Source organism: Cydia splendana, chromosome 9, assembly GCF_910591565.1.
Source record: "Cydia splendana chromosome 9, ilCydSple1.2, whole genome shotgun sequence".
NCBI lineage: Eukaryota > Metazoa > Arthropoda > Insecta > Lepidoptera > Tortricidae > Cydia > Cydia splendana.
This window is the reverse complement of record NC_085968.1, coordinates 19,634,574-19,660,255: the sequence shown is the minus strand read 5'-3', so window position 1 is coordinate 19,660,255 and position 25,682 is coordinate 19,634,574. Positions and strand designations below refer to the sequence as shown.

The following is a 25,682-nucleotide window of genomic DNA, read 5'->3' as shown; positions in this document are numbered from 1 at the left end:
TGGGCCCCTTAAGAGGTTGCTAAGTTTTATGAATATGGGGGTAAAAGTTTTTTTTTAACCCGCAGCAAAAAAATGTGGTAAACACGAGCACTGGGATTCATGCTACCATAAGTGCGACGGCAACCAGACTTGCGACGAGAACGACAAAAAATGGAATTGCCCCAAGAAAGACAAGTGCCTGAAGGGTTGCAGGTGCGATAAGGGATATTGCAGGGACAAGAAAGGCAACTGCGTACCGAAACAAGAACACCGTAAGTATCGTTTTTGGTTCATGGAGAAAACACATGTCGCGCAGCAAGGATGTACAGTCGCCATCAGTTATACTGGAGCGGCCGAGGTGCTCAAAAATATCAGAACACGCACTCTAACGCCTTGACATTAGAGGCGTGTTCAGAAATTTGTGAGCATCTCGGCCGCTCCGATATATTTGATGGCGACTGTACCTAGAAATTAATTTAATAATATCCTGCCTATCGATTTAGCCAGTTCCTTTGCTACCTTAAAGAGATCCCACACTAGTCTCCCGAGCGGCGGCATCTAGTCAACTCTATTATGGCTGCTGAACGACGCCAAGTTGGCACAACTGCGCAGCGACGCCATTTTCCATAGCGCTGACTAGACGCCAATGCTCAAAAGACGCGACGCCGACGCTCAAAAGACGCTAGTGTAGGGGGTCTCTAAGAATGAGTAATAATCAAGCATTATAGGATTTATAGGGATCATAAGCAAGGATGGTCTATGAGATGTTGATACCCATGGGTGCGATGGTTTACTCCAAGTACTGGTAAACTAAATAGCCTGGGTCGGATAGAATAGAATAAAACTTTATTTTATATAATTTAATTTAAGTTACACAATTATGGCCCGCCAAGTGCAACTAGTATTATTTTACATATTTATATGTCTTAAATAGGTATCAAAAACATATAATAGTAAGTACACGAATCGATGGAGCTGGAACACATTTCATAATCGCCAATCGGGTTTAAAGTTGATTCGAAACTAATGGCGTTTTTCATATAAGTACGTATGTCAAATCTAACAAACCGTTTTATAATCGTTTGTCCGTATCCGTCATTTTGATATTTCTTTTTTTTTAGAAATATACATAATAGAACAGAGGATTGTGAAGGGGCCCACAGATTACCAGTTCGCCGGGCGATAACAGCCTGTCAGTTAATCGTAAAAGGTGACAGTTCCGAACAACATCTGACAGGCTGATATCGTCCGGCGAACTGGTAATCTGTGGGCCCCTTTCTAAGAGGTTGCTAAGTTTTATGAATATGGGGGTAAATGTTTTTTTTTAACCCGCAGCAAAAAACTGTGGTAAACACGAGCACTGGGATTCATGCTACCATAAGTGCGACGGCAACCAGACTTGCGACGAGAACGACAAAAAATTGAATTGCCCCAAGAAAGACAAGTGCCTGAAGGGTTGCAGGTGCGATAAGGGATACTGCAGGGACAAGAAAGGCAACTGCGTACCGAAACAAGAACACCGTAAGTATCGTTTTTGGTTCTTGGAGAAAACACATGTCGCGCAGCAAGGATGTACAGTCGCCATCAGATACACTAGAGCGGTCGAGGTGCTCATAAATATCAGAACACGCACTCTTAACGCCTTGACATTAGAGGCGTGTTCAGAAATTTGTGAGCATCTTGGCCGCTCCGATATATTTGATGGTGACTGTACCTAGAAATTAATTTAATAATATCCTGCTTATCGATTTAGCCAGTTCCTTTGCTACCTTAAAGAGATCCCACACTAGTCTCCCGAGCGGCGGCATCTAGTCAACTCTATTATGGCTGCTGAACGACGCCACGTTGGCGCAACTGCGCAGCGACGCCATTTTCCATAGCGCTGACTAGACGCCAATGCTCAAAAGACGTGACGCCGACGCTCAAAAGACGCTAGTGTAGGGGGTCTCTAAGAATGAGTAATAGTCAAGCATTATAGGATTTATAGGGATCATAAGCAAGGATGGTCTATGAGATGTTGATACCCATGGGTGCGATGGTTTACTCCAAGTACTGGTAAACTAAATAGCCTGGGTCGGATAGAATAGAATAAAACTTTATTTTATATAATTTAATTTAAGTTACACTATTATGGCCCGCCAAGTGCAACTAGTATTATTTTACATATTTATATGTCTTAAATAGGTATCAAAAACATATAATAGTAAGTACACGAATCGATGGAGCTGGAACACATTTCATAATCGCCAATCGGGTTTAAAGTTGATTCGAAACTAATGGCGTTTTTCATATAAGTACGTATGTCAAATCTAACAAACCGTTTTATAATCGTTTGTCCCTTGCCGTCATTTTGATATTTCCTTTGGTAAGAAAGAGACATATTGGAACAGAGGTGTGTGAAGTGGCCCACATGTTACCAGTTCGCCGGGCGATATCAGCCTATCATTTAATCGCAAAAGGTGACAGTTCCGAACAACAACTGACAGGCAGATATCGTCCGGCGAACTGGTAATCTGTGGGCCCCTTAAGAGGTTGCTAAGTTTTATGAATATGGGGGTAAAAGTTTTTTTTTAACCCGTAGCAAAAAAATGTGGTAAACACGAGCACTGGGATTCATGCTACCATAAGTGCGATGGCAACCAGACTTGCGACGAGAACGACAAAAAATGGAATTGCCCCGAGAAAGACAAGTGCCTGAAGGGTTGCAGGTGCGATAAGGGATACTGCAGGGACAAGAAAGGCAACTGCGTACCGAAACAAGAACATCGTAAGTATCGTTTTTGGTTCTTGGAGAAAACACATGTCGCGCAGCAAGGATGTACAGTCGCCATCAGATATACTGGAGCGGCCGAGATGCTCAAAAATATCAGAACACGCACTCTAACGCCTTGACATTAGAGGCGTGTTCAGAAATTTGTGAGCATATTGGCCGCTCCGATATATTTGATGGCGACTGTACCTAGAAATTGATTTAATAATATCCTGCCTATCGATTTAGCCAGTTCCTTTGCTACCTTAAAGAGATCCCACACTAGTCTCCCAAGCGGCGGCATCTAGTCAACACTATTATGGCTGCTGAACGACGCCAAGTTGGCGCAACTGCGCAGCGACGCCATTTTCCATAGCGCTGACTAGAAGCCAATGCTCAAAAGACGCGACGCCGACGCTCAAAATACGCTAGTGTAGGGGGTCTCTAAGAATGAGTAATAGTCAAGCATTATAGGATTTATAGGGATCATAAGCATGGATGGTCTATGAGATGTTGATACCCATGGGTGCGATGGTTTACTCCAAGTACTGGTAAACTAAATAGCCTGGGTCGGATAGAATACAATAAAACTTTATTTTATATAATTTAATTTAAGTTACACAATTATGGCCCGCCAAGTGCAACTAGTATTATTTTACATATTTATATGTCTTAAATAGGTATCAAAAACATATAATAGTAAGTACACGAATCGATGGAGCTGGAACACATTTCATAATCGCCAATCGGGTTTAAAGTTGATTCGAAACTAATGGCGTTTTTCATATAAGTACGTATGTCAAATCTAACAAACCGTTTTATAATCGTTTGTCCCTTGCCGTCATTTTGATATTTCCTTTGGTAAGAAAGAGGCATATTAGAACAGAGGTGTGTGAAGTGGCCCACATGTTACCAGTTCGCCGGGCGATATCAGCCTATCATTTAATCGCAAAAGGTGACAGTTCCGAACAACAACTGACAGGCAGATATCGTCCGGCGAACTGGTAATCTGTGGGCCCCTTAAGAGGTTGCTAAGTTTTATGAATATGGGGGTAAAAGTTTTTTTTTAACCCGCAGCAAAAAAATGTGGTAAACACGAGCACTGGGATTCATGCTACCATAAGTGCGACGGCAACCAGACTTGCGACGAGAACGACAAAAAATGGAATTGCCCCGTGAAAGACAAGTGCCTGAAGGGTTGCAGGTGCGATAAGGGATACTGCAGGGACAAGAAAGGCAACTGCGTACCGAAACAAGAACACCGTAAGTATAGTTTTTGGTTCTTGGAGAAAACACATGTCGCGCAGCAAGGATGTACAGTCGCCATCAGATATACTGCAGCGGCCGAGATGCTCAAAAATATCAGAACACGCACTCTAACGCCTTGACATTAGAGGCGTGTTCAGAAATTTGTGAGCATCTTGGCCGCTCCGATATATTTGATGGCGACTGTACCTAGAAATTAATTTAATAATATCCTGCCTATCGATATAGCCAGTTCCTTTGCTACCTTAAAGAGATCCCACACTAGTCTCCCGAGCGGCGGCATCTAGTCAACTCTATTATGGCTGCTGAACGACGCCAAGTTGGCGCAACTGCGCAGCGACGCCATTTTCCATAGCGCTGACTAGACGCCAATGCTCAAAAGACGCGACGCCGACGCTCAAAAGACGTTAGTGTAGGGGGTCTCTAAGAATTAGTAATAATCAAGCATTATAGGATTTATAGGGCTCATAAGCAAGGATGGTCTATGAGATGTTAATACCCATGGGTGCGATGGTTTACTCCAAGTACTGGTAAACTAAATAGCCTGGGTCGGATAGAATAGAATAAAACCTTATTTTATATAATTTAATTTAAGTTACACAATTATGGCCCGCCAAGTGCAACTAGTATTATTTTACATATTTATATGTCTTAAATAGGTATCAAAACATATAATAGTAAGTACACGAATCGATGGAGCTGGAACACATTTCATAATCGCCAATCGGGTTTAAAGTTGATTCGAAACTAATGGCGTTTTTCATATAAGTACGTATGTCAAATCTAACAAACCGTTTTATAATCGGTTGTCCGTATCCGTCATTTTGATATTTCTTTTTTTTAGAAATATACATAATAGAACAGAGGATTGCGAAGGGGCCCACAGATTACCAGTTCGCCGGGCGATAACAGCCTGTCAGTTAATCGTAAAAGGTGACAGTTCCGAACAACATCTGACAGGCTGATATCGTCCGGCGAACTGGTAATCTGTGGGCCCCTTTCTAAGAGGTTGCTAAGTTTTATGAATATGGGGGTTAATGTTTTTTTTTAACCCGCAGCAAAAAAATGTGGTAAACACGAGCACTGGGATTCATGCTACCATAAGTGCGACGGCAACCAGACTTGCGACGAGAACGACAAAAAATTAAATTGCCCCAAGAAAGACAAGTGCCTGAAGGGTTGCAGGTGCGATAAGGGATACTGCAGGGACAAGAAAGGCAACTGCGTACCGAAACAAGAACACCGTAAGTATCGTTTTTGGTTCTTGGAGAAAACACATGTCGCGCAGCAAGGATGTACAGTCGCCATCAGATATACTGGAGCGGCCGAGGTGCTCAAAAATATCAGAACACGCACTCTATCGCCTTGACATTAGAGGCGTGTTCAGAAATTTGTGAGCATCTTGGCCGCTCCGATATATTTGATGGCGACCGTACCTAGAAATTAATTTTATTAATATCCTGCCTATCGATTTAGCCAGTTCCTTTGCTACCTTAAAGAGATCCCACACTAGTCTCCCGAGCGGCGGCATCTAGTCAACTCTATTATGGCTGCTGAACGACGCCAAGTTGACGCAACTGCGCAGCGACGCCATTTTCCATAGCGCTGACTAGACGCCAATGCTCAAAAGACGCGACGTCGACGCTCAAAAGACGTTAGTGTAGGGGGTCTCTAAGAATTAGTAATAATCAAGCATTATAGGATTTATAGGGCTCATAAGCAAGGATGGTCTATGAGATGTTGATACCCATGGGTGCGATGGTTTACTCCAAGTACTGGTAAACTAAATAGCCTGGGTCGGATAGAATAGAATAAAACCTTATTTTATATAATTTAATTTAAGTTACACAATTATGGCCCGCAAAGTGCAACTAGTATTATTTTACATATTTATATGTCTTAAATAGGTATCAAAACATATAATAGTACGTACACGAATCGATGGAGCTGGAACACATTTCATAATCGGGTTTAAAGTTGATTCGAAACTAATGGCGTTTTTCATATAAGTACGTATGTCAAATCTAACAAACCGTTTTATTATCGTTTGTCCGTATCCGTCATTTTGATATTTCTTTTTTTTAGAAATATACATAATAGAACAGAGGATTGTGAAGGGGCCCACAGATTACCAGTTCGCCGGGCGATAACAGCCTGTCAGTTAATCGTAAAAAGTGACAGTTCCGAACAACATCTGACAGGCTGATATCGTCCGGCGAACTGGTAATCTGTGGGCCCCTTTCTAATAGGTTGCTAAGTTTTATGAATATGGGGGTAAATGTTTTTTTTTTAACCCGCAGCAAAAAAATGTGGTAAACACGAGCACTGGGATTCATGCTACCATAAGTGCGACGGCAACCAGACTTGCGACGAGAACGACAAAAAATTGAATTGCCCCAAGAAAGACAAGTGCCTGAAGGGTTGCAGGTGCGATAAGGGATACTGCAGGGACAAGAAAGGCAACTGCGTACCGAAACAAGAACACCGTAAGTATCGTTTTTGGTTCTTGGAGAAAACACATGTCGCGCAGCAAGGATGTACAGTCGCCATCAGATATACTGGAGCGGGCGAGGTGCTCAAAAATATCACAACACGCACTCTATCGCCTTGACATTAGAGGCGTGTTCAGAAATTTGTGAGCATCTTGGCCGCTCCGATATATTTGATGGCGACCGTACCTAGAAATTAATTTATTAATATCCTGCCTATCGATTTAGCCAGTTCCTTTGCTACCTTAAAGAGATCCCACACTAGTCTCCCGAGCGGCGGCATCTAGTCAACTCTATTATGGCTGCTGAACGACGCCAAGTTGGCGCAACTGCGCAGCGACGCCATTTTCCATAGCGCTGACTAGACGCCAATGCTCAAAAGACGAGACGCCGACGCTCAAAAGACGTTAGTGTAGGGGGTCTCTAAGAATTAGTAATAATCAAGCATTATAGGATTTATAGGGCTCATAAGCAAGGATGGTCTATGAGATGTTGATACCCATGGGTGCGATGGTTTACTCCAAGTACTGGTAAACTAAATAGCCTGGGTCGAATAGAATAGAATAAAACTTTATTTTATGCAATTTAATTTAAATTACACAATTATGGCCCGCCAAGTGCAACTAGTATTATTTTACATATTTATATGTCTTAAATAGGTATCAAAAACAAATAATAGTATGCACACGAATCGATGGAGCTGGAACACATTTCATAATCGGGTTTAAAGTTGATTCGAAACTAATGGCGTTTTTTATATAAGTACGTATGTCAAATCTAACAAACCGTTTTATAATCGTTTGTCCCTGGCCGTCATTTTGATATTTCCTTTTGTAAGAAAGAGACATTATAGAACAGAGGTGTGTGAAGTGGCCCACAGATTACCAGTTCGCCGGGCGATATCAGCCTATCAGTTAATCGCAAAAGGTGACAGTTCCGAACAACAACTGACAGGCAGATATCGTCCGGCGAACTGGTAATCTGTGGGCCCCTTAAGAGGTTGCTAAGTTTTATGAATATGGGGGTAAAAGTTTTTTTTTAACCCGCAGCAAAAAAATGTGGTAAACACGAGCACTGGGATTCATGCTACCATAAGTGCGACGGCAACCAGACTTGCGACGAGAACGACAAAAAATTAAATTGCCCCAAGAAAGACAAGTGCCTGAAGGGTTGCAGGTGCGATAAGGGATACTGCAGGGACAAGAAAGGCAACTGCGTACCGAAACAAGAACATCGTAAGTATCGTTTTTGGTTCTTGGAGAAAACACATGTCGCGCAGCAAGGATGTACAGTCGCCATCAGATATACTGCAGCGGCCGAGATGCTCAAAAATAGCAGAACATGCACTATAACGCCTTGACATTAGAGGCGTGTTCAGAAATTTGTGAGCATCTTGGCCGCTCCGATATATTTGATGGCGACTGTACCTAGAAATTAATTTAATAATATCCTGCCTATCGATATAGCCAGTTCCTTTGCTACCTTAAAGAGATCCCACACTAGTCTCCCGAGCGGCGGCATCTAGTCAACTCTATTATGGCTGCTGAACGACGCCAAGTTGGCGCAACTGCGCAGCGACGCCATTTTCCATAGCGCTGACTAGACGCCAATGCTCAAAAGACGCGACGCCGACGCTCAAAAGACGTTAGTGTAGGGGGTCTCTAAGAATTAGTAATAATCAAGCATTATAGGATTTATAGGGCTCATAAGCAAGGATGGTCTATGAGATGTTGATACCCATGGGTGCGATGGTTTACTCCAAGTACTGGTAAACTAAATAGCCTGGGTCGAATAGAATAGAATAAAACTTTATTTTATGCAATTTAATTTAAATTACACAATTATGGCCCGCCAAGTGCAACTAGTATTATTTTACATATTTATATGTCTTAAATAGGTATCAAAAACATATAATAGTATGCACACGAATCGATGGAGCTGGAACACATTTCATAATCGGGTTTAAAGTTGATTCGAAACTAATGGCGTTTTTCATATAAGTACGTATGTCAAATGTAACAAACCGTTTTATAATCGTTTGTCCGTATCCGTCATTTTGAAATTTCTTTTTTTTAGAAATAGACATAATAGAACAGAGGATTGTGAAGGGGCCCACAGATTACCAGTTCGCCGGGCGATAACAGCCTGTCAGTTAATCGTAAAAAGTGACAGTTCCGAACAACATCTGACAGGCTGATATCGTCCGGCGAACTGGTAATCTGTGGGCCCCTTTCTAAGAGGTTGCTAAGTTTTATGAATATGGGGGTAAATGTTTTTTTTTAACCCGCAGCAAAAAAATGTGGTAAACACGAGCACTGGGATTCATGCTACCATAAGTGCGACGGCAACCAGACTTGCGACGAGAACGACAAAAAATTGAATTGCCCCAAGAAAGACAAGTGCCTGAAGGGTTGCAGGTGCGATAAGGGATACTGCAGGGACAAGAAAGGCAACTGCGTACCGAAACAAGAACACCGTAAGTATCGTTTTTGGTTCTTGGAGAAAACACATGTCGCGCAGCAAGGATGTACAGTCGCCATCAGATATACTGGAGCGGCCGAGGTGCTCAAAAATATCAGAACACGCACTCTATCGCCTTGACATTAGAGGCGTGTTCAGAAATTTGTGAGCATCTTGGCCGCTCCGATTTATTTGATGGCGACCGTACCTAGAAATTAATTTATTAATATCCTGCCTATCGATTTAGCCAGTTCCTTTGCTACCTTAAAGAGATCCCACACTAGTCTCCCGACCGGCGGCATCTAGTCAACTCTATTATGGCTGCTGAACGACGCCATGTTGGCGCAACTGCGCAGCGACGCCATTTTCCATAGCGCTGACTAGACGCCAATGCTCAAAAGACGAGACGCCGACGCTCAAAAGACGTTAGTGTAGGGGGTCTCTAAGTATTAGTAATAATCAAGCATTATAGGATTTATAGGGCTCATAAGCAAGGATGGTCTATGAGATGTTGATACCCATGGGTGCGATGGTTTACTCCAAGTACTGGTAAACTAAATAGCCTGGGTCGAATAGAATAGAATAAAACTTTATTTTATATAATTTAATTTAAGTTACACAATTATGGCCCGCCAAGTGCAACTAGTATTAGTTTACATATTTATATGTCTTAAATAGGTATCAAAAACATATAATAGTATGCACACGAATCGATGGAGCTGGAACACATTTCATAATCGGGTTTAAAGTTGATTCGAAACTAATGGCGTTTTTCATATAAGTACGTATGTCAAATCTAACAAACCGTTTTATAATCGTTTGTCCCTGGCCGTCATTTTGATATTTCCTTTTGTAAGAAAGAGACATTATAGAACAGAGGTGTGTGAAGTGGCCCACAGATTACCAGTTCGCCGGGCGATATCAGCCTATCAGTTAATCGCAAAAGGTGACAGTTCCGAACAACAACTGACAGGCAGATATCGTCCGGCGAACTGGTAATCTGTGGGCCCCTTAAGAGGTTGCTAAGTTTTATGAATATGGGGGTAAAAGTTTTTTTTAACCCGCAGCAAAAAAATGTGGTAAACACGAGCACTGGGATTCATGCTACCATAAGTGCGACGGCAACCAGACTTGCGACGAGAACGACAAAAAATTAAATTGCCCCAAGAAAGACAAGTGCCTGAAGGGTTGCAGGTGCGATAAGGGATACTGCAGGGACAAGAAAGGCAACTGCGTACCGAAACAAGAACACCGTAAGTATCGTTTTTGGTTCTTGGAGAAAACACATGTCGCGCAGCAAGTATGTACAGTCGCCATCAGATATACTGCAGCGGCCGAGATGCTCAAAAATATCAGAACACGCACTCTAACGCCTTGACATTAGAGGCGTGTTCAAAAATTTGTGAGCATCTTGGCCGCTCCGATATATTTGATGGCGACTGTACCTAGAAATTAATTTAATAATATCCTGCCTATCGATTTAGCCAGTTCCTTTGTCACCTTAAAGAGATCCCACACTAGTCTCCCGAGCGGCGGCATCTAGTCAACTCTATTATGGCTGCTGAACGACGCCAAGTTGGCGCAACTGCGCAGCGACGCCATTTTCCATAGCGCTGACTAGACGCCAATGCTCAAAAGACGCGACGCCTACGCTCAAAAGACGTTAGTGTAGGGGGTCTCTAAGAATTAGTAATAATCAAGCATTATAGGATTTATAGGGCTCATAAACAAGGATGGTCTATGAGATGTTGATACCCATGGGTGCGATGGATTACTCCAAGTACTGGTAAACTAAATAGCCTGGGTAGGATAGAATACAATAAAACTTTATTTTATATAATTTAATTTAAGTTACACAATTATGGCCCGCCAAGTGCAACTAGTATTATTTTACATATTTATATGTCTTAAATAGGTATCAAAAACATATAATAGTAAGTACACGAATCGATGGAGCTGGAACACATTTCATAATCGCCAATCGGGTTTAAAGTTGATTCGAAACTAATGGCGTTTTTCATATAAGTACGTATGTCAAATCTAACAAACCGTTTTATAATCGTTTGTCCCTTGCCGTCATTTTGATATTTCCTTTTGTAAGAAAGAGACATAATAGAACAGAGGTGTGTGAAGTGGCCCACAGATTACCAGTTCGCCGGGCGATATCAGCCTATCAGTTAATCGCAAAAGGTGACAGTTCCGAACAACAACTGACAGGCTGATATCGTCCGGCGAACTGGTAATCTGTGGGCCCCTTTCTAAGAGGTTGCTAAGTTTTATGAATATGGGGGTAAATGTTTTTTTTTTAACCCGCAGCAAAAAAATGTGGTAAACACGAGCACTGGGATTCATGCTACCATAAGTGCGACGGCAACCAGACTTGCGACGAGAACGACAAAAAATTAAATTGCCCCAAGAAAGACAAGTGCCTGAAGGGTTGCAGGTGCGATAAGGGATACTGCAGGGACAAGAAAGGCAACTGCGTACCGAAACAAGAACATCGTAAGTATCGTTTTTGGTTCTTGGAGAAAACACATGTCGCGCAGCGAGGATGTACAGTCGCCATCAGATATACTGCAGCGGCCGAGATGCTCAAAAATATCAGAACATGCACTTTAACGCCTTGACATTAGAGGCGTGTTCAGAAATTTGTGAGCATCTTGGCCGCTCCGATATATTTGATGGCGACTGTACCTAGAAATTAATTTAATAATATCCTGCCTATCGATATAGCCAGTTCCTTTGCTACCTTAAAGAGATCCCACACTAGTCTCCCGAGCGGCGGCATCTAGTCAACTCTATTATGGCTGCTGAACGACGCCAAGTTGGCGCAACTGCGCAGCGACGCCATTTTCCATAGCGCTGACTAGACGCCAATGCTCAAAAGACGCGACGCCGACGCTCAAAAGACGTTAGTGTAGGGGGTCTCTAAGAATTAGTAATAATCAAGCATTATAGGATTTATAGGGCTCATAAGCAAGGATGGTCTATGAGATGTTGATACCCATGGGTGCGATGGATTACTCCAAGTACTGGTAAACTAAATAGCCTGGGTAGGATAGAATACAATAAAACTTTATTTTATATAATTTAATTTAAGTTACACAATTATGGCCCGCCAAGTGCAACTAGTATTATTTTACATATTTATATGTCTTAAATAGGTATCAAAAACATATAATAGTAAGTACACGAATCGATGGAGCTGGAACACATTTCATAATCGCCAATCGGGTTTAAAGTTGATTCGAAACTAATGGCGTTTTTCATATAAGTACGTATGTCAAATCTAACAAACCGTTTTATAATCGTTTGTCCCTTGCCGTCATTTTGATATTTCCTTTTGTAAGAAAGAGACATAATAGAACAGAGGTGTGTGAAGTGGCCCACAGATTACCAGTTCGCCGGGCGATATCAGCCTATCAGTTAATCGCAAAAGGTGACAGTTCCGAACAACAACTGACAGGCTGATATCGTCCGGCGAACTGGTAATCTGTGGGCCCCTTTCTAAGAGGTTGCTAAGTTTTATGAATATGGGGGTAAATGTTTTTTTTTTAACCCGCAGCAAAAAAATGTGGTAAACACGAGCACTGGGATTCATGCTACCATAAGTGCGACGGCAACCAGACTTGCGACGAGAACGACAAAAAATTAAATTGCCCCAAGAAAGACAAGTGCCTGAAGGGTTGCAGGTGCGATAAGGGATACTGCAGGGACAAGAAAGGCAACTGCGTACCGAAACAAGAACATCGTAAGTATCGTTTTTGGTTCTTGGAGAAAACACATGTCGCGCAGCAAGGATGTACAGTCGCCATCAGATATACTGCAGCGGCCGAGATGCTCAAAAATATCAGAACATGCACTTTAACGCCTTGACATTAGAGGCGTGTTCAGAAATTTGTGAGCATCTTGGCCGCTCCGATATATTTGATGGCGACTGTACCTAGCAATTAATTTAATAATATCCTGCCTATCGATATAGCCAGTTCCTTTGCTACCTTAAAGAGATCCCACACTAGTCTCCCGAGCGGCGGCATCTAGTCAACTCTATTATGGCTGCTGAACGACGCCAAGTTGGCGCAACTGCGCAGCGACGCCATTTTCCATAGCGCTGACTAGACGCCAATGCTCAAAAGACGCGACGCCGACGCTCAAAAGACGTTAGTGTAGGGGGTCTCTAAGAATTAGTAATAATCAAGCATTATAGGATTTATAGGGCTCATAAGCAAGGATGGTCTATGAGATGTTGATACCCATGGGTGCGATGGTTTACTCCAAGTACTGGTAAACTAAATAGCCTGGGTCGGATAGAATAGAATAAAACCTTATTTTATATAATTTAATTTAAGTTACACAATTATGGCTCGCAAAGTGCAACTAGTATTATTTTACATATTTATATGTCTTAAATAGGTATCAAAACATATAATAGTAAGTACACGAATCGATGGAGCTGGAACACATTTCATAATCGGGTTTAAAGTTGATTCGAAACTAATGGCGTTTTTCATATAAGTACGTATGTCAAATCTAACAAACCGTTTTATAATCGTTTGTCCGTATCCGTCATTTTGATATTTCTTTTTTTTAGAAATATACATAATAGAACAGAGGATTGTGAAGGGGCCCACAGATTACCAGTTCGCCGGGCGATAACAGCCTGTCAGTTAATCGTAAAAAGTGACAGTTCCGAACAACATCTGACAGGCTGATATCGTCCGGCGAACTGGTAATCTGTGGGCCCCTTTCTAATAGGTTGCTAAGTTTTATGAATATGGGGGTAAATGTTTTTTTTTTAACCCGCAGCAAAAAAATGTGGTAAACACGAGCACTGGGATTCATGCTACCATAAGTGCGACGGCAACCAGACTTGCGACGAGAACGACAAAAAATTAAATTGCCCCAAGAAAGACAAGTGCCTGAAGGGTTGCAGGTGCGATAAGGGATACTGCAGGGACAAGAAAGGCAACTGCGTACCGAAACAAGAACATCGTAAGTATCGTTTTTGGTTCTTGGAGAAAACACATGTCGCGCAGCAAGGATGTACAGTCGCCATCAGATATACTGCAGCGGCCGAGATGCTCAAAAATATCAGAACATGCACTTTAACGCCTTGACATTAGAGGCGTGTTCAGAAATTTGTGAGCATCTTGGCCGCTCCGATATATTTGATGGCGACTGTACCTAGAAATTAATTTAATAATATCCTGCCTATCGATATAGCCAGTTCCTTTGCTACCTTAAAGAGATCCCACACTAGTCTCCCGAGCGGCGGCATCTAGTCAACTCTATTATGGCTGCTGAACGACGCCAAGTTGGCGCAACTGCGCAGCGACGCCATTTTCCATAGCGCTGACTAGACGCCAATGCTCAAAAGACGCGACGCCGACGCTCAAAAGACGTTAGTGTAGGGGGTCTCTAAGAATTAGTAATAATCAAGCATTATAGGATTTATAGGGCTCATAAGCAAGGATGGTCTATGAGATGTTGATACCCATGGGTGCGATGGATTACTCCAAGTACTGGTAAACTAAATAGCCTGGGTAGGATAGAATACAATAAAACTTTATTTTATATAATTTAATTTAAGTTACACAATTATGGCCCGCCAAGTGCAACTAGTATTATTTTACATATTTATATGTCTTAAATAGGTATCAAAAACATATAATAGTAAGTACACGAATCGATGGAGCTGGAACACATTTCATAATCGCCAATCGGGTTTAAAGTTGATTCGAAATTAATGGCGTTTTTCATATAAGTACGTATGTCAAATCTAACAAACCGTTTTATAATCGTTTGTCCCTTGCCGTCATTTTGATATTTCCTTTTGTAAGAAAGAGACATAATAGAACAGAGGTGTGTGAAGTGGCCCACAGATTACCAGTTCGCCGGGCGATATCAGCCTATCAGTTAATCGCAAAAGGTGACAGTTCCGAACAACAACTGACAGGCTGATATCGTCCGGCGAACTGGTAATCTGTGGGCCCCTTTCTAAGAGGTTGCTAAGTTTTATGAATATGGGGGTAAATGTTTTTTTTTTAACCCGCAGCAAAAAAATGTGGTAAACACGAGCACTGGGATTCATGCTACCATAAGTGCGACGGCAACCAGACTTGCGACGAGAACGACAAAAAATTAAATTGCCCCAAGAAAGACAAGTGCCTGAAGGGTTGCAGGTGCGATAAGGGATACTGCAGGGACAAGAAAGGCAACTGCGTACCGAAACAAGAACATCGTAAGTATCGTTTTTGGTTCTTGGAGAAAACACATGTCGCGCAGCAAGGATGTACAGTCGCCATCAGATATACTGCAGCGGCCGAGATGCTCAAAAATATCAGAACATGCACTTTAACGCCTTGACATTAGAGGCGTGTTCAGAAATTTGTGAGCATCTTGGCCGCTCCGATATATTTGATGGCGACTGTACCTAGCAATTAATTTAATAATATCCTGCCTATCGATATAGCCAGTTCCTTTGCTACCTTAAAGAGATCCCACACTAGTCTCCCGAGCGGCGGCATCTAGTCAACTCTATTATGGCTGCTGAACGACGCCAAGTTGGCGCAACTGCGCAGCGACGCCATTTTCCATAGCGCTGACTAGACGCCAATGCTCAAAAGACGCGACGCCGACGCTCAAAAGACGTTAGTGTAGGGGGTCTCTAAGAATTAGTAATAATCAAGCATTATAGGATTTATAGGGCTCATAAGCAAGGATGGTCTATGAGATGTTGATACCCATGGGTGCGATGGTTTACTCCAAGTACTGGTAAACTAAATAGCCTGGGTCGGATAGAATAGAATAAAACCTTATTTTATATAATTTAATTTAAGTTACACAATTATGGCTCGCAAAGTGCAACTAGTATTATTTTACATATTTATATGTCTTAAATAGGTATCAAAACATATAATAGTAAGTACACGAATCGATGGAGCTGGAACACATTTCATAATCGGGTTTAAAGTTGATTCGAAACTAATGGCGTTTTTCATATAAGTACGTATGTCAAATCTAACAAACCGTTTTATAATCGTTTGTCCGTATCTGTCATTTTGATATTTCTTTTTTTTAGAAATATACATAATAGAACAGAGGATTGTGAAGGGGCCCACAGATTACCAGTTCGCCGGGCGATAACAGCCTGTCAGTTAATCGTAAAAAGTGACAGTTCCGAACAACATCTGACAGGCTGATATCGTCCGGCGAACTGGTAATCTGTGGGCCCCTTTCTAATAGGTTGCTAAGTTTTATGAATATGGGGGTAAATGTTTTTTTTTTAACCCGCAGCAAAAAAATGTGGTAAACACGAGCACTGGGATTCATGCTACCATAAGTGCGACGGCAACCAGACTTGCGACGAGAACGACAAAAAATTAAATTGCCCCAAGAAAGACAAGTGCCTGAAGGGTTGCAGGTGCGATAAGGGATACTGCAGGGACAAGAAAGGCAACTGCGTACCGAAACAAGAACATCGTAAGTATCGTTTTTGGTTCTTGGAGAAAACACATGTCGCGCAGCAAGGATGTACAGTCGCCATCAGATATACTGCAGCGGCCGAGATGCTCAAAAATATCAGAACATGCACTTTAACGCCTTGACATTAGAGGCGTGTTCAGAAATTTGTGAGCATCTTGGCCGCTCCGATATATTTGATGGCGACTGTACCTAGAAATTAATTTAATAATATCCTGCCTATCGATATAGCCAGTTCCTTTGCTACCTTAAAGAGATCCCACACTAGTCTCCCGAGCGGCGGCATCTAGTCAACTCTATTATGGCTGCTGAACGACGCCAAGTTGGCGCAACTGCGCAGCGACGCCATTTTCCATAGCGCTGACTAGACGCCAATGCTCAAAAGACGCGACGCCGACGCTCAAAAGACGTTAGTGTAGGGGGTCTCTAAGAATTAGTAATAATCAAGCATTATAGGATTTATAGGGCTCATAAGCAAGGATGGTCTATGAGATGTTGATACCCATGGGTGCGATGGATTACTCCAAGTACTGGTAAACTAAATAGCCTGGGTAGGATAGAATACAATAAAACTTTATTTTATATAATTTAATTTAAGTTACACAATTATGGCCCGCCAAGTGCAACTAGTATTATTTTACATATTTATATGTCTTAAATAGGTATCAAAAACATATAATAGTAAGTACACGAATCGATGGAGCTGGAACACATTTCATAATCGCCAATCGGGTTTAAAGTTGATTCGAAACTAATGGCGTTTTTCATATAAGTACGTATGTCAAATCTAACAAACCGTTTTATAATCGTTTGTCCCTTGCCGTCATTTTGATATTTCCTTTTGTAAGAAAGAGACATAATAGAACAGAGGTGTGTGAAGTGGCCCACAGATTACCAGTTCGCCGGGCGATATCAGCCTATCAGTTAATCGCAAAAGGTGACAGTTCCGAACAACAACTGACAGGCTGATATCGTCCGGCGAACTGGTAATCTGTGGGCCCCTTTCTAAGAGGTTGCTAAGTTTTATGAATATGGGGGTAAATGTTTTTTTTTTAACCCGCAGCAAAAAAATGTGGTAAACACGAGCACTGGGATTCATGCTACCATAAGTGCGACGGCAACCAGACTTGCGACGAGAACGACAAAAAATTAAATTGCCCCAAGAAAGACAAGTGCCTGAAGGGTTGCAGGTGCGATAAGGGATACTGCAGGGACAAGAAAGGCAACTGCGTACCGAAACAAGAACATCGTAAGTATCGTTTTTGGTTCTTGGAGAAAACACATGTCGCGCAGCAAGGATGTACAGTCGCCATCAGATATACTGCAGCGGCCGAGATGCTCAAAAATATCAGAACATGCACTTTAACGCCTTGACATTAGAGGCGTGTTTAGAAATTTGTGAGCATCTTGGCCGCTCCGATATATTTGATGGCGACTGTACCTAGCAATTAATTTAATAATATCCTGCCTATCGATATAGCCAGTTCCTTTGCTACCTTAAAGAGATCCCACACTAGTCTCCCGAGCGGCGGCATCTAGTCAACTCTATTATGGCTGCTGAACGACGCCAAGTTGGCGCAACTGCGCAGCGACGCCATTTTCCATAGCGCTGACTAGACGCCAATGCTCAAAAGACGCGACGCCGACGCTCAAAAGACGTTAGTGTAGGGGGTCTCTAAGAATTAGTAATAATCAAGCATTATAGGATTTATAGGGCTCATAAGCAAGGATGGTCTATGAGATGTTGATACCCATGGGTGCGATGGTTTACTCCAAGTACTGGTAAACTAAATAGCCTGGGTCGGATAGAATAGAATAAAACCTTATTTTATATAATTTAATTTAAGTTACACAATTATGGCTCGCAAAGTGCAACTAGTATTATTTTACATATTTATATGTCTTAAATAGGTATCAAAACATATAATAGTAAGTACACGAATCGATGGAGCTGGAACACATTTCATAATCGGGTTTAAAGTTGATTCGAAACTAATGGCGTTTTTCATATAAGTACATATGTCAAATCTAACAAACCGTTTTATAATCGTTTGTCCGTATCCGTCATTTTGATATTTCTTTTTTTTAGAAATATACATAATAGAACAGAGGATTGTGAAGGGGCCCACAGATTACCAGTTCGCCGGGCGATAACAGCCTGTCAGTTAATCGTATAAAATGACAGTTCCGAACAACATCTGACAGGCTGATATCGTCCGGCGAACTGGTAATCTGTGGGCCCCTTTCTAATAGGTTGCTAAGTTTTATGAATATGGGGGTAAATGTTTTTTTTTTAACCCGCAGCAAAAAAATGTGGTAAACACGAGCACTGGGATTCATGCTACCATAAGTGCGACGGCAACCAGACTTGCGACGAGAACGACAAAAAATTGAATTGCCCCAAGAAAGACAAGTGCCTGAAGGGTTGCAGGTGCGATAAGGGATACTGCAGGGACAAGAAAGGCAACTGCGTACCGAAACAAGAACACCGTAAGTATCGTTTTTGGTTCTTGGAGAAAACACATGTCGCGCAGCAAGGATGTACAGTCGCCATCAGATATACTGGAGCGGCCGAGGTGCTCAAAAATATCAGAACACGCACTCTATCGCCTTGACATTAGAGGCGTGTTCAGAAATTTGTGAGCATCTTGGCCGCTCCGATATATTTGATGGCGACCGTACCTAGAAATTAATTTATTAATATCCTGCCTATCGATTTAGCCAGTTCCTTTGCTACCTTAAAGAGATCCCACACTAGTCTCCCGAGCGGCGGCATCTAGTCAACTCTATTATGGCTGCTGAACGACGCCATGTTGGCGCAACTGCGCAGCGACGCCATTTTCCATAGCGCTGACTAGACGCCAATGCTCAAAAGACGAGACGCCGACGCTCAAAAGACGTTAGTGTAGGGGGTCTCTAAGAATTAGTAATAATCAAGCATTATAGGATTTATAGGGCTCATAAGCAAGGATGGTGTATGAGATGTTGATACCCATGGGTGCGATGGTTTACTCCAAGTACTGGTAAACTAAATAGCCTGGGTCGAATAGAATAGAATAAAACTTTATTTTATATAATTTAATTTAAGTTACACAATTATGGCCCGCCAAGTGCAACTAGTATTATTTTACATATTTATATGTCTTAAATAGGTATCAAAAACATATAATAGTAAGTACACGAATAGATGGAGCTGGAACACATTTCATAATCGGGTTTAAAGTTGATTCGAAACTAATGGCGTTTTTCATATAAGTACGTATGTCAAATGTAACAAACCGTTTTATAATCGTTTGTCCGTATCCGTCATTTTGAAATTTCTTTTTTTTAGAAATAGACATAATAGAACAGAGGATTGTGAAGGGGCCCACAGATTACCAGTTCGCCGGGCGATAACAGCCTGTCAGTTAATCGTAAAAGGTGACAGTTCCGAACAACATCTGACAGGCTGATATCGTCCGGCGAACTGGTAATCTGTGGGCCCCTTTCTAAGAGGTTGCTAAGTTTTATGAATATGGGGGTAAATGTTTTTTTTTTAACCCGCAGCAAAAAAATGTGGTAAACACGAGCACTGGGATTCATGCTACCATAAGTGCGACGGCAACCAGACTTGCGACGAGAACGACAAAAAATTGAATTGCCCCAAGAAAGACAAGTGCCTGAAGGGTTGCAGGTGCGATAAGGGATACTGCAGGGACAAGAAAGGCAACTGCGTACCGAAACAAGAACACCGTAAGTATCGTTTTTGGTTCTTGGAGAAAACACATGTCGCGCAGCAAGGATGTACAGTCGCCATCAGATAATCTAGAGCGGTCGAGGTGCTCATAAATATCAGAACACGCACTCTTAACGCCTTGACATTAGAGGCGTGTTCAGAAATTTGTGAGCATCTTGGCGGCTCCGATATATTTGATGGTGACTGTACCTAGAAATTAATTTAATAATATCCTGCTTATCGATTTAGCCAGTTCCTTTGCTACCTTAAAGAGATCCCACACTAGTCTCCCGAGCGGCGGCATCTAGTCAACTCTATTATGGCTGCTGAACGACGCCACGTTGGCGCAACTGCGCAGCGACGCCATTTTCCATAGCGCTGACTAGACGCCTATGCTCAAAAGACGCGACGCCGACGCTCAAAAGACGCTAGTGTAGGGGGTCACTAAGAATGGGTAATAATCAAGCATTATAGGATTAATAGGGCTCATAAGCAAGGATGGTCTATGAGATGTTGATACCCATGGGTGCGATGGTTTACTCCAAGTACTGGTAAACTAAATAGCCTGGGTCGAATAGAATAGAATAAAACTTTATTTTATATAATTTAATTTAAGTTACACAATTATGGCCCGCCAAGTGCAACTAGTATTATTTTACATATTTATATGTCTTAAATAGGTATCAAAAACATATAATAGTAAGTACACGAATAGATGGAGCTGGAACACATTTCATAATCGCCAATCGGGTTTAAAGTTGATTCGAAACTAATGGCGTTTTTCATATAAGTACGTATGTCAAATCTAACAAACCGTTTTATAATCGTTTGTCCCTGGCCGTCATTTTGATATTTCCTTTTGTAAGAAAGAGACATAATAGAACAGAGGTGTGTGAAGTGGCCCACAGATTACCAGTTCGCCGGGCGATATCAGCCTATCAGTTAATCGCAAAAGGTGACAGTTCCGAACAACAACTGACAGGCAGATATCGTCCGGCGAACTGGTAATCTGTGGGCCCCTTTAGAGGTTGCTAAGTTTTATGAATATGGGGGTAAAAGTTTTTTTTAACACGCAGCAAAAAAATGTGGTAAACACGAGCACTGGGATTCATGCTACCATAAGTGCGACGGCAACCAGACTTGCGACGAGAACGACAAAAAATGGAATTGCCCCGAGAAAGACAAGTGCCTGAAGGGTTGCAGGTGCGATAAGGGATACTGCAGGGACAAGAAAGGCAACTGCGTACCGAAACAAGAACACCGTAAGTATCGTTTTTGGTTCTTGGAGAAGACACATGTCGCGCAGCAAGGATGTACAGTCGCCATCAGATATACTGGAGCGGGCGAGGTGCTCAAAAATATCACAACACGCACTCTATCGCCTTGACATTAGAGGCTTGTTCAGAAATTTGTGAGCATCTTGGCCGCTCCGGTATATTTGATGGCGACTGTACCTAGAAATTAATTTAATAATATCCTGCCTATCGATTTAGCCAGTTCCTTTGCTACCTTAAAGAGATCCCACACTAGTCTCCCGAGCGGCGGCATCTAGTCAACTCTATTATGGCTGCTGAACGACGCCATGTTGGCGCAACTGCGCAGCGACGCCATTTTCCATAGCGCTGACTAGACGCCAATGCTCAAAAGACGAGACGCCGACGCTCAAAAGACGTTAGTGTAGGGGGTCTCTAAGAATTAGTAATAATCAAGCATTATAGGATTTATAGGGCTCATAAGCAAGGATGGTCTATGAGATGTTGATACCCATGGGTGCGATGGTTTACTCCAAGTACTGGTAACCTAAATAGCCTGGGTCGGATAGAATAGAATAAAACTTTATTTTATATAATTTAATTTAAGTTACACAATTATGGCCCGCCAAGTGCAACTAGTATTATTTTACATATTTATATGTCTTAAATAGGTATCAAAAACATATAATAGTAAGTACACGAATCGATGGAGCTGGAACACATTTCATAATCGCCAATCGGGTTTAAAGTTGATTCGAAACTAATGGCGTTTTTCATATAAGTACGTATGTCAAATGTAACAAACCGTTTTATAATCGTTTGTCCCTGGCCGTCATTTTGATATTTCCTTTTGTAAGAAAGAGACATAATAGAACAGAGGTGTGTGAAGTGGCCCACAGATTACCAGTTCGCCGGGCGATATCAGCCTATCAGTTAATCGCAAAAGGTGACAGTTCCGAACAACAACTGACAGGCAGATATCGTCCGGCGAACTGGTAATCTGTGGGCCCCTTAACAGGTTGCTAAGTTTTATGAATATGGGGGTAAAACTTTGTTTTTAACCCGCAGCAAAAAAATGTGGTAAACACGAGCACTGGGATTCATGCTACCATAAGTGCGACGGCAACCAGACTTGCGACGAGAACGACAAAAAATGGAATTGCCCCGAGAAAGACAAGTGCCTGAAGGGTTGCAGGTGCGATAAGGGATACTGCAGGGACAAGAAAGGCAACTGCGTACCGAAACAAGAACACCGTAAGTATCGTTTTTGGTTCTTGGAGAAAACACATGTCGCGCAGCAAGAATGTACAGTCGCCATCAGATACACTAGAGCGGTCGAGGTGCTCATAAATATCAGAACACGCACTCTTACCGCCTTGACATTAGAGGCGTGTTCAGAAATTTGTGAGCATCTTGGCCGCTCCGATATATTTGATGGCGACTGTACCTAGAAATTAATTTAATAATATCCTGCTTATCGATTTAGCCAGTTCCTTTGCTACCTTAAAGAGATCCCACACTAGTCTCCCGAGCGGCGGCATCTAGTGAACTCTATTATGGCTGCTGAACGACGCCACGTTAGCGCAACTGCGCAGCGACGCCATTTTCCATAGCGCTGACTAGACGCCAATGCTCAAAAGACGCGACGCCGACGCTCAAAAGACGCTAGTGTATGGGGTCTCTAAGACTGAGTAATAATCAAGCATTATAGGATTTATAGGGATCATAAGCAAGGATGGTCTATGAGATGTTGATACCCATGGGTGCGATGGTTTACTCCAAGTACTGGTAACCTAAATAGCCTGGGTCGGATAGAATAGAATAAAACTTTATTTTATATAATTTAATTTAAGTTACACAATTATGGCCCGCCAAGTGCAACTAGTATTATTTTACATATTTATATGTCTTAAATAGGTATCAAAAACATATAATAGTAAGTACACGAATCGATGGAGCTGGAACACATTTCATAATCGGGTTTAAAGTTGATTCGAAACTAATGGCGTTTTTCATATAAGTACGTATGTCAAATGTAACAAACCGTTTTATAATCGTTTGTCCCTGGCCGTCATTTTGATATTTCCTTTTGAAGGAAAAAGAGACATAATAGAACAGAGGTGTGTGAAGTGGCCCACAGATTACCAGTTCGCCGGGCGATATCAGCCTATCAGTTAATCGCAAAAGGTGACAGTTCCGAACAACAACTGACAGGCAGATATCGTCCGGCGAACTGGTAATCTGTGGGCCCCTTAAGAGGTTGCTAAGTTTTATGAATATGGGGGTAAAAGTTTTTTTTAACACGCAGCAAAAAAATGTGGTAAACACGAGCACTGGGATTCATGCTACCATAAGTGCGACGGCAACCAGACTTGCGACGAGAACGACAAAAAATGGAATTGCCCCGAGAAAGACAAGTGCCTGAAGGGTTGCAGGTGCGATAAGGGATACTGCAGGGACAAGAAAGGCAACTGCGTACCGAAACAAGAACATCGTAAGTATCGTTTTTGGTTCTTGGAGAAAACACATGTCGCGCAGCAAGGATGTACAGTCGTTTATCAGATATACTGGAGCGGCCGAGGTGCTCAAAAATATCAGAACACGCACTCTAACGCCTTGACATTAGAGGCGTGTTCAGAAATTTGTGAGCATCTTGGCCGCTCCGATATATTTGATGGCGACTGTACCTAGAAATTGATTTAATATAAAAATTTTACCTTCCAATAAAATTGGTATTATGTTTCCTTCCACGTCGGATATCTTCATTGAGAGAGCAACGCGATCGTTGACCGATAGGTGCCGCTAGCGTCTATGTAGTCGCTCTGCCCCACGCAGTGACGTAGTTCCGCTTCCTTCCTGCCAACCATTGCTCGCTTCACGCTGCTCGCCGCGGCCATGTCATTGTTGAGGAGAAGTACCGTCGGTATAAAAGTAGCCTAGAAGCCTGCCAGGAAGGCATTACTCAGATATCTGACGTGGAAGGAAACATAATACCAATTTTATTGGAAGGTAAAATTTTTATATTATGTGTTCCGTTACACGTCGGATATCTTCATTGAGACCTGTTTATTATCTCCTGGTGGCGAGTCAGCGGGCGCGCAAGCGTTAGGGCTACACCTACTGTCATAGAACTCAGAGAAAGAATAATTATATACGACATATTGCAACCCATGAAATCACAGTGACTCGTTATAATGATACATTACAGGAAATTGAGAATTTAAATTGTAATCCCAGGTTCGAATCTGACGTTAAACTGGTTTGAGAGATTTCTCATTCGAAATCTCTTCCGAACCGCAGAATCTCGGCGAGTCATGATCCCAATTAACTTAAGCCAAAATATCGCTAAGTGGATAGTTTTCCAGCCACTTTAGTTATCAAGTACATCGTGGATCGAAAGCAATCGTAGGCGAGGCTGGCTTAGATGAGACTGTGGCTGAAATAAATAAGCGCAGTGTCCCCTAACATTTGTGTAATTCTCGCAGGTTGACGTACCCAGACTACCTACTTACTGGGTCTATACATTATTCCGGAGCTTCTAAGAGTCAAGTCGGTAAGACACGTTATCTGGTTTAGAGCCGAATTTCGGACACAAAATAATAGCGTGAAAGTTAACTATGCAATTACCCCGGCTACAGTGTAGTAGACTAAGGTCATTGACCCTGCGGTCTGATGCTAACAGCAAATGTGCGGCAGCTCTTCTATCGTACTTCTTCTAACGTACCTAACGTTGTAGGGCTATTCAAATTAGGGCAAGTAGATTTCTCGCGTCCCAAGCTGGTGGTTTGGGAGGCGCTGGTCTCGCTATTAATGGCGTTGGAAGAAGGCATAGTGTCCGATAGTGGTTCACATACAGCACTTGTTACAGGCTTATGAACAAGTATCGTTCTGAAAGCTAACATGGACAATAGAAATAGATGTCTGAGATAGCTCGCTACTTCACTGTGGGCGTACAGGCGGCCTAGACAAGGGGACGATCTAGGGAGTGTTCCCGTTACTGGTTTTCAATACAAACATAGTACTGGAACCGGGAATACCCGGTTCCTCCATATTAGTGAGACAGTGACAGTTGCGTCTCGTTCGCTACGTAGCGTTAGCCCTTGGCATGTTGCATGCATGCGCCAGTCACGCCAGTAGGTACATCACAGCGGACGTCACTCCTGATTTCGCCAGCTCGGTGTTGGAGCGTCCTATCTGACAGGAGCTACGCCTCATTCTTAAGGTCGTTGACTCGTAAGAGAGGGCGGTCTGATGCTGTGTTCACTAGGACCGCCAGTAAATTGCAAGCT

The 25,682-nt window shown here is 42.3% G+C and overlaps 1 protein-coding gene across 1 annotated transcript in view; it reads left to right on the top strand.

Annotated features, from left to right (window-relative positions):
- LOC134793936 (zonadhesin-like) overlaps positions 1 to 25,269 on the top strand; it is a 44,887-nt gene extending 19,618 nt beyond the window's left edge. Inside the window, exons 12-32 of the mRNA XM_063765653.1 lie at positions 66 to 251; positions 1,315 to 1,500; positions 2,561 to 2,746; positions 3,806 to 3,991; positions 5,053 to 5,238; positions 6,295 to 6,480; positions 7,533 to 7,718; positions 8,774 to 8,959; positions 10,011 to 10,196; positions 11,260 to 11,445; positions 12,509 to 12,694; positions 13,750 to 13,935; positions 14,999 to 15,184; positions 16,240 to 16,425; positions 17,489 to 17,674; positions 18,730 to 18,915; positions 19,972 to 20,157; positions 21,217 to 21,402; positions 22,462 to 22,647; positions 23,702 to 23,887; positions 25,130 to 25,269. Coding sequence (XP_063621723.1) covers positions 66 to 251; positions 1,315 to 1,500; positions 2,561 to 2,746; positions 3,806 to 3,991; positions 5,053 to 5,238; positions 6,295 to 6,480; positions 7,533 to 7,718; positions 8,774 to 8,959; positions 10,011 to 10,196; positions 11,260 to 11,445; positions 12,509 to 12,694; positions 13,750 to 13,935; positions 14,999 to 15,184; positions 16,240 to 16,425; positions 17,489 to 17,674; positions 18,730 to 18,915; positions 19,972 to 20,157; positions 21,217 to 21,402; positions 22,462 to 22,647; positions 23,702 to 23,887; positions 25,130 to 25,269 — 3,860 coding nt within the window. The remainder of the gene's footprint in view (positions 1 to 65; positions 252 to 1,314; positions 1,501 to 2,560; positions 2,747 to 3,805; positions 3,992 to 5,052; positions 5,239 to 6,294; positions 6,481 to 7,532; positions 7,719 to 8,773; positions 8,960 to 10,010; positions 10,197 to 11,259; positions 11,446 to 12,508; positions 12,695 to 13,749; positions 13,936 to 14,998; positions 15,185 to 16,239; positions 16,426 to 17,488; positions 17,675 to 18,729; positions 18,916 to 19,971; positions 20,158 to 21,216; positions 21,403 to 22,461; positions 22,648 to 23,701; positions 23,888 to 25,129) is intronic.
- Positions 25,270 to 25,682: the final 413 nt, after the last annotated feature.